The 10,139-nt window shown below is 35.0% G+C and overlaps 1 protein-coding gene across 1 annotated transcript in view; it reads left to right on the top strand.

Annotated features, from left to right (window-relative positions):
• Positions 1 to 3,876: 3,876 nt before the first annotated feature.
• LOC122424726 (olfactory receptor 5M9) overlaps positions 3,877 to 10,139 on the top strand; it is a 21,152-nt gene continuing 14,889 nt past the window's right edge. Inside the window, exon 1 of the mRNA XM_043442844.1 lies at positions 3,877 to 4,473. Within this exon, the coding sequence (XP_043298779.1) occupies positions 3,877 to 4,473 (597 nt within the window). The remainder of the gene's footprint in view (positions 4,474 to 10,139) is intronic.

The following is a 10,139-nucleotide window of genomic DNA, read 5'->3' as shown; positions in this document are numbered from 1 at the left end:
GACATTAGGTCTAGATGGGCTAGGCTGACAAAAGAAGAATCACCATGCATTTAAGTTATCGGTATAGCCACCATATTCTCTTTGCTAAATATTTATTATTTTATAATACAAAGAACAAGGTTTAGAATCAGGATATAAGTAGCCCAACTAACTAAAGTTGACTGATTGTCCAGTGGTTTTCCTACATCATGCACTCTTCTATCTCGCATGTTGAAAATTTAAACACAATAAAATAAACTGCTGAAGATCTGTGAATGTCAGAAACAACTTTTAGATTTTAAGTATTAGGGATGGGATAGAAACTAGAAATGATGTTAGGAATAAAACTTGCTTATTGCTTGACATAATCTAATAATATAAAGTCAATGTTTATTGGACCAGTATGCGTATCTAATTTAGTATAACTTAATATCTACAAAATATGGAGAACTTAATATATCCCCCAATCAGCTCAAAATATCAAGACATTTAGGCTTAAGTTAAAACAAACAATGAGTCCCATTGCTTTACCATTTCAGGAGATTTGATTCCCTGATGATCTTGGGGTGTGGCAAGAAGTCACGTCTTCGATGAACTTAAGATTTTTAAAAAAGTAAAACGCTCATGTTTGTTTGTAGCCTAAATGGTTTTCTATGAAAAATAATTGAACCTTAAGGAGCTGGTCCATCTGTGACATTCTGGTATAAACTTCTCAGGTTCTTCACATCAGTGATGTCCCTAGGAAATCACTCTCCTCTCACAGGTAGGACTTGGTATTGTTAAAATATATTTTGGAAATTAGAAACAGATACTTTAATCAATAAAAATAAAATTATGGCCTGAAATCTATTCTTATAAATTAGCAAATGCTTTTATAAACAATTCTAAAGTCAGTCAATAAAAGAATCTGAGTTTGCATAAAAAATAACAGTACATATTTAGAATGAGTACAATGTGAGAAACATTCTTCATTGAAAGTTGTATGAAAATCATTATTATGTTATAATTTAGGCAAAGTTTTTTTTAAAGTTGGTTTTCTTCTCTTTCTCTGTAATGTGGGTAAAAAAGTATTAGTGCTACCTAGACCATCAGCTAAGTAAGTACTGTTATTGAGTACTTTCTACTATGAAAGTGAAAAAAAGAGTGAATGTGCTTGTCACTCAGTCGTGTGCAAATCTTTGCATGGACCATAGCTCACCAGGCTCCGCTGTCCATGGACTTCCCGAGGTAAGAATCCTGGAGTGGGTAGCCATTCCCTACTCAGGAGTCTTCCCGAACCAGGGACTGAACCCATGTCTCCTGCATGGCAGGCATTTCTTAACTGTCTGGGCGACCAGTGAAGTCCACTTTCTCCCATATTGCCCCCTCTAATTGCCACCAACTTTCACCTGATGCAAGTGATATGCTATGTTTGCCCCACAAAAGAGGATGCCATGAGCACACATTAAATGTAAGATACAGTTCAGCTTGACAAATGCTAAAATGTGACTCTCAGATTCAGGAGTCATTTCTAAGTATTGGACTAATTGTTTTGGACACTTACCTCAGAAAGGTAAGTGTGAGACCTCATTAAGTGAAAATTACCACCTTCATTAACATACAGATGAAAAAAATAAGCAGGTTTAAACTCTTCTATTATTCTCATAGTACAAATATTTATAAATGTACCTTGGAGTGAAATAATAGGAAAAAAAATAGATCAAAGACCACATGACAGAGTCTCAGCATGAGGGTGATTGTCCAGAGATCAAAGCTTGTTAGACTCCAGAGCCATTTCTGCCCACTTCTCTCTGAGTTTTCCTTGCCCCATCATGTAGGATGTGGTTCTCTGTTTTTGTGAAGAAATGTCATAACCATGAAGAATTCAGGTAAATGATCTAACACATTGACTGCTTGCATTGCCTCATTTCCACACAGTAAAAATGGAATGGAGATGTTAATTATTTGGGGGTCTTGATTGATGATTTAATAAATATTGAGATTAAAGAAACAATCCAGAAACAAAATAATGTTTGCTTGTTATGACAATAAGCCTAGGAGCTTATAAAAGGAAACCAAATGATTGTGATCTCATTGATTTAAATGACTTCAGCATGGGCTTCCCTTGTGGCTCAACTGGTAAATAATCTGCCTGCAATGTGGGAGACCTGGGTTTGATCCCTGGGTTGGGAATGATCCCCTGGAGAAGGGAAAAGCTACCTTCTCCAGAACTCTGGCCAGGAGAATTCCATGGACTGTATAGTTCATTGGGTCACAAAGAGTTGGACATGACTGAGTGACTTTCACTTTCACTTGCATTTTACCACCCTGGTCAATAAATTCAAATATCTCAGCAGGATAAGGAAGTAGTGTAAACGGGCGAGAAAGCAGGGGTGGTTCTTCATTTACAAAGTGCTTTAAACGTGATCTGTATCCATCCCTGTATTGTAGCTTTTAATAAGAGTCATTATCACAATGACATACCTGGTTATTTCCTGCTATTGAACAAAAGTATAGACTTTTCCAGCATTGCCTTTATGGTCTCTTTTATCATTCACAAAAGCTGAGAAGTGTACCTTATGATTTTTCACATAATATCACAGTTTTATAGGTAATATAATTATTATTATCAGTGTGACCATTTACATGTTTTAAAGAACTTGAATCAAATCTGTATCTTAGAGTTTATTCTTACCCTCTGTAAAAGGGAAACTGTAAGAGTTAAAATGAGGGTAGTTTCAGCAAAATCATTACGGTTTGGGGATGTGTCTGACAATCATTTTAAAATAATTGTCTCCTCCCCCAAGAGAAAACTTTTAATATATTATTTTCCCCTAATTAGTCCCTCCTTTAATATTTAATATCAATGATATACATTTGTGTGTTTGTATAAAAATACACATATTTTTGTGTAATGTATGCTTATCTATTTTTATAGAAACAAGAAATGACTTACTTTTGTGTCCCATGAACCAACTTATGCCCTCAATAACTGGCTACAACATACAAAGCTAAGGATAGCCTGAGATGTCTTAAAAGTGAAACAAGCTTTGGTGATGTGAGGGCCACCTGAGGCAGGCAAGAGTGGATGAAGTGAACAGGCATCACTTTATGTTGTGATGGGGGGATTAACTTAAATGTCCCTGAGGTTAGAGCGGCAGGTAGACAGACACTGGCCCTGTAAGTACCATCTGCTCTACTTCTTTAAGTCCACTCAGCTGAGAAAACGCATGAGCTTTATTGACTGATTGTTTAGACACTGCACCAAAATTACACTGAAAACAAAGGACTGTAATTAGAAAGAAAAGCAATGTTTAAGAGAAAATGTCAGTGACCAATTCATGAGAATGAATTGCAGAAAAGGTAAAAGATTTTCATATAGGAAAAGACTTGCAGAAAAGCATTGGAAAATATGACTATTTTATGTAAAGGAACTTTATATTAACTATTGAAAACATCAAATACATACTTACTAGGATATTTCTGTGCTTTTTTAAAGAATTTTTCAATGTGGACAATTTTTAAAGTATTTACTGAATTTCTTATAATACGGCTTCAGTTTATATTTTGTTTTGTTTTGTTTTATTTGTCAATGAGGCATGTGGGATCTTAGCTTCCTATCTGGGGATCAAACTCTCGCCCCTTGCATTGTAGGGCCATTGGATTCCCAGGGAAGTCTCTTAGGTTACTTTTTTTTAAAAATTAATTTACTTATTTTAATTGGAGGCTAATTACTTTACAACATTGTACTGGTTTTTGCCATACACTGACATGAATCAGCCATTTATACGACATGTATTTAGAAGTTTGAGAGAGGCAGGCATCAGATGACACCATGTGAGTAATGGAAAAAAGACAAAGGACCAATTAATTTTTATTTCCTTTATTTTAGAAATCAATGGAAGCTGAGCAAACACAATGCTAAAGGAAAACTACACAGATGTGACTGAGTTTATCCTCCTGGGACTGACAGATCGAGCTGACTTGCAGCCTGTCCTTTTTGTGGTCTTCCTAGTCATCTACCTGATCACAGTCATTTGCAACATGAGCATGATTTTGTTCATCAGAACTGACTCAAAGCTTCAGACTCCAATGTACTTCTTCCTCAGCCACCTCTCCTTTGTAGATCTCTGTTATGCTACCAATGTCACGCCTCAGATGCTGGTCAATCTCCTATCCAAGAGAAAAACCATTTCCTTCCTTGGTTGCTTTACACAGTTTGACTTTTTCATTTCCTTGGGGCTCACAGATAGCTATATGCTCACAGCAATGGCTTATGACCGCTACATGGCCATCTGCAAACCCTTGTTATATGGCACCAAAATGTCCCGAGGTGTCTGCCTCTCTCTCGTTGCTGCTCCTTATACTTATGGCTTTGCAAGTGGTCTTACCCAGACCATCCTGATGCTCTGCCTCTCCTGTGGACCCGACGAAATCAACCACTTTTACTGTGCGGACCCACCTCTCCTAGTCCTAGCCTGCTCAGATACTTATGCCAATGAAACTGCCATCTTTGTGGTGGCTGGTTCCAACCTCGTGTTTTCTCTCACCATCATCCTCATCTCCTACATCATCACCTTCACAGCCATTCTACAAGTGCATTCTCCAGAAGGGAGGTGCAAGTCCTTCTCCACCTGTGGGTCTCATCTGACAGTTGTCACTATGTTTTATAGGACACTGTTCTGGATGTATCTAAGGTCACCTTCTGAGGCATCTGTAGAGCAGGCCAAAATTGCAGCTGTTTTTTATCTTTGTGAGTCCTATGCTAAACCCTTTGACCTACAGCCTTTGGAACAAAGATGTTAAAAGAGCAATAAGGAAAGTGTTTCAAGAGAAATTATTTGTCAAATCGAGTACACGTTTAGTCAGAGGTATGTAATATAATTGTTTTCTCTGACCAATTAGAGAAAATGTTCAACTAATAAGTTACTTTTTCTCATTGACTTGTCTTTTTCTTTTGTAATTCAGCTATGAGACTTGAAAGAATTTGTCCAGTCATTAGCTTGTGTTACTTTACTGTATTTAATATGACTACCACCTTGAATGGAGAAGGAAATGGCAACCCACTCCAATATTGTTGCCCGGAGAATCGCATGGACAGAGAAGCCTGGCAGGCTACAGTCCATGGGGTCTCAAGAGTTTGCCAGGACTTAATGACTAAACCACCACCACCCACCATGCTGAAATCAATAAAGCACTGCTATTGTTCTATAAAATTAATAAACGTCAGATAATTCTACCCATAGTACTCATAATGGTAGAAATTTATGAAAGACAGATTTACCAAAGGATGACCAAAGGATGCTAAGGCAATGACAATGTGTTTGATTTGGAGGGCTTAATAATTTGCAAACTATTTACCAAAACCTGTCAACCATATCAGGAAGAAAGGTTTTTCTTTCTTTGCTTCTTTTGGTTGGTTTTTCCTTTGTTCACCTTATATATCAGTGAAGATCATTGAGTATCTTAAATTATTATTCTAAGAAATACATGTAGATATTAGTACTGGTGTAATGGAATCCTCATTCATAAAACTTTTGAGAGAAATGCCAAAATTTACTTTAGATTTCTCAAAACTTATTTATTTTTATTTTTGTTTGTTTGTTTTACCAATATGCTTTCCACTTTAAAATGATACTGTGTTTTGATTTAGTATTTTTTTTATTATGAACTATTAACAGCTCACAGCCAGAAGTAGAAAATAATGCAAAGAGCAGTTGACTATGCATAACTTATCATCAGTAAGTATTCACACAATGACACTTTTGTTTAGGATTTTCACACATCTCCATGTCATGGACCCCACTGCTCACCTTTGGCATCTCCTCCTGAGGCATATAAGTTGGGTCTTATGGTGCTGGAAAACACTCAGAAGAGATGGCAATTGAGCAGAACATGGTTCTATTTGGCCAAGTTAGTTGATTTTTCTGCTTTATTCAGATCTTCAGTATCCTCACACATGTTTATTATTTCATACATAAAACACGAGAGAGAAGTTTGTGAAGTTTTCTTTCTTTTCATAATTATTTAAATATTGAATTTATATTATTATATTATGTCAAGTAATAAACTAGTATTATTCCTCATATCATTTATAGTTTCTATCCCATCTCTGATACTTAAAATCTAAAAGTTGCTTCTGATAATCATAAATCTTCAGCAGCACTTTTTACTGTTTTCAGTTGGTGCTTATTTATTTATATATTTACACTTTTTAAAATTAATTTATAATTTATTTATAATTTATAAGTTTCAAGTGTATGACACAGGGATTCACAATTTTTAGAACTGATAGGAGGCTTCCCCATTAGCTCAACAATAAAGAAGGCCTGCAGTGCAGGCGACTCAGAAGATTCCAATCTGAGCTCTATCTAGTCAGGAATATGTCTTGGGGGAGGAATTGTTAAAAAAGCAATAAAGAGATTGACTCAAGAGAAATTATTTGCCAAATAGGATAGATATTTTGGTCACTCGTATATCACATATCCATATTCTCTTGTCAATTAGTGAGTACTTTAAATTAAATCATTTTGGCTATAGACTATTGCTTTTCTTTCTGTAATTCACATATTAGACCTGGAAAAATGTTTTCAAATAGTTAGTTGTGACTCAATATATTAAACAAATACCATGTATAAATTAAAACACAAGATCAAACATCATTGCCAGTGCTCTATAAAACTAATAAAGGGCAGATTATTATGTCCACATTACCTATAAAGGTACACAGTTTTATCAGATAGAATTACAAAATTATGCTAAGGCAATGGCATTTTGTTAGATTTCTAGGGCTTACTGGTTTCCAATAAGTTTTTCCAGGAACTTGTCAACAATGCATGTGTATTGTCTGTTGGTATTTTTCTTTTGTTTTCTTTTATCCAAATTATATAAGAATGAAGATCTTTGGGAGTCTCAGGTTATTACTCTAAGACACACCTTTAGAATTCTCATTCATGAGATTTTTGATGTAAATGTCATATATCCTATAGAATACTTTTATTATTCTGTTAATGTTTTAAAACAATTTATATCCCTATCATAAAACTAGTCTTGTGGTTTCACTTTTTTTGTTATGAACTATTTCGAATACACAGCCAAAATATAAACTAATATAAAAACCCCAGTTTCAGTAACTAACAGGCAATATCTTCACGCAATGCAACATTTTTCTTTTTAATTTTTATTTTATACGGGAGCAGAGTTGATTAACAATGTTCTGATAATTTCAGGTGTACAACAAAGGGACACAGTTATACATATACATGTAACTCCTTTTTTCAAATTGTTTTCCCACTTAGATTATTACAGAGTATTGAACAGTGCTTCCTATGCTCTTTTTGTTTCATATATTTAAGAAACTCAGATACTGCACCTCTCCATGTCATGGACCCTACTGCCCATCTTTGGCATCTCCTTCTGAGATACATGTGGGGGAAAGATACGATGCTGAAAGTCCTTACAGGAGATGGGAACTGAGCAGAGCAGGGTCCTATTACATCCATCTAGTGCAATTTATTCTTTAAGATCTTCCAGAGCCTTAAAAATGTTTGAATTTTCTTATGCAAAGATGGAGAAAGATGATGTGGATTTGCAAATTTTTTTTGTATTTTTTAAATATATTGAGGCTGTATGATTAGGTTTAGTCAAGTACTGAACTAGTGTTATTCATTTTATCATTTATGGTTTCTATCCCTTCTATGATGTATAAAGTCTGAAAGTCTGATATTCACATATATTGGGCAGTATTTTTTATTGATTTTAGTTGGTTATGCCTATTATGTATATTTCAAAACTTTTATTTTCAGGTCCTGAGTCCTTTTAATCATAGTGATCTTATTTTATTGTGGAGGTTGGCACTTTTGATTATTTTCTAACAACTTAATTTGTGCTTTTCACAAATCTTTATGTGTTTTTTCCGCCTTTACCTACTGTGAATTAAATCATATTTTTAAGTTTCTATTCTTTTTGCTCTTTATCTATGACACATTATTTTATCTATGACACATTCTTTTATATATTTTTAATAAATTCCTATAAACTGTATATGCATACTTGTCTTAACTTAGTCTTCATTAATCAGTACATCTACTTTGCTAATTAAATAGTAAATGAACTGAAAATATTTTAATTGTGAATACATCCTGCTTCTGACTTATAAATGGTCATTTACAGGTATAGAATACATCACTAATAATAAATTATTTAATAATGAAGTTTAAATATTATCTATATTGTATTTGATTGCAATTATAATTATATTAAATATTAATTGATATCAATATTCCTTTAATTTTAGTGACAATTATAAATGTACCACTCACAATTCTTTTTGCTCCCACTCTTAATTTACAGTTTAGTTTTCTTCTCTGTGTTATAAACACTTACTTAGTTCTCTTTAGTGAAAGTACCTCCTTATTCACTTATCTGAGAATATCACTTGTGAGTTCTCAAAGAAGCATTCATTTGGGTATGAATGTAGAAAGACAGAAACTTGCTTTCAGTACTTAAAATATTTTATTTTCCAGTTTCTTTTAGTTTGGTTATACAGATAGATGTACCACCAGATTATTTGCTATTTCTCTGTGAGTAAAATTTTATCTTTAATAATTTGCTATTTTTCAGTTTCATTGTGGGGACTTAGTTATATTCATCCTTTTATATTTCCAGTGCTTCCTTGGCTGATCTCTTAAAGTCATATCCTTTTAGGATATGTTCTCAAAATATCATATAATTTAATTCATAGAAATTTGGCAACTGCTCTATACAGTCAGCAAAAACAAGACTGGGAGCTGACTGTGGCTCAGATCATGAACTCCTTATTGCCAAACTCAGATTTAAACTGAAGAAAGTAGGGAAAACCACTAGACCATTCAGGTATAACCTAAATCAAATCCTTTATGACTATACAGTGGAAGTGAGAAATAGATTTAAGGGACTAGATCTGATAGACAGAGAACCTGATGAACTATGGATGAAGCTTCGTGACATTTTACAGGAGACAGGGATCAAGACCATCCACATGGAAAAGAAATGCAAAAAGGCAAAATGGTTTTCTGAGGCGGCTTTACAAATAGCGGTGAAATGAAGAGAAGCGAAAAGCAAAGGAGAAAAGGAAAGATATTCCCATTTGAATGCAGAGTTCCAAAGAATAGCCAGGAGAGATAAGAAAGCCTTCCTTAACGATCAATGCAAAGAAATAGAGGAAAACCACAAAATAGGAAAGACTAGAGATCTCTTCAAGAAAATTAGAGATACCAAGGGAACATTTCAGGAAAAGATGGGTTTGATAAAGGACAGAAATGGTATGGACCTAACAGAAGCAGATATTAAGAAGAAGTGGTAAGAATACACAGAAGAACTGAACAAAAAAGATCTTCATGAACCAGAAAATCACAACGGTGTGATCACTCATCTAGAGGCCTGGTGTGCTGTGATTCATGGGGTCGCAAACTTGTTGAGAACCTGTTCATGATGTGCTTTTTCTCTCATTCACTTCCATGAATTAATTGGGCAATACAATGACATAGTATAATGAATTAGACTTAAAGCATATTAATATTTTCAGCTCTGCCACTTAACACCTATAATCTGTGGCAGTCATTTAATGGCTCTTTGCTTCAGGTTCTCCCAAGTACAAATCTGAGACAGTAATACCATGTATCTCAGTTGTTCCAATGGCCATTGAGGTAATATCTGTAAATATCTGGGGTGAAAGACCTGTGAAATGCATGCTGATTACTGTTTGGCATATAAGCAACACTATACATGGATTGTCTATTAATCTACCTTCTAATGTTTTTGCAAATTATCCTCTATGTTTGGTCTTCCACTAGTATCACTTGTCATTCTAACACCCACACTAAGCTTAATAAATTCTTAAGTCATCCAGTGGGTTTTTTTTTTTCTGCTTTAAAAATGCAAAATAAAAACCGTTTTAGCTACCATCTCTTCCTCTCTCTTTCAGTCAGTTCAGTTCAGTTCAGTCACTCAGTCGTGTCCGACTCTTTGCAACCCCATGAATTGCAGCACGCCAGGCCTCCCTGTCCATCACCAACTCCCCAAGTTTACTCAAACTCATGCCCATCGAGTCAGTGATGCCATCCAGCCATCTCATCCTCTGTCATCCCCTTCTCCTCCTGCCCCCAATCCCTCCCAGCATCAGGGTCTTTTCCAATGAGTCA

The sequence above is a fragment of the Cervus canadensis genome, chromosome 22, assembly GCF_019320065.1.
Source record: "Cervus canadensis isolate Bull #8, Minnesota chromosome 22, ASM1932006v1, whole genome shotgun sequence".
NCBI classification, from domain to species: Eukaryota; Metazoa; Chordata; class Mammalia; order Artiodactyla; family Cervidae; genus Cervus; species Cervus canadensis.
The sequence above is the reverse complement of the archived record's forward strand: the minus strand, read 5'-3'. Positions and strand labels throughout refer to the sequence as shown.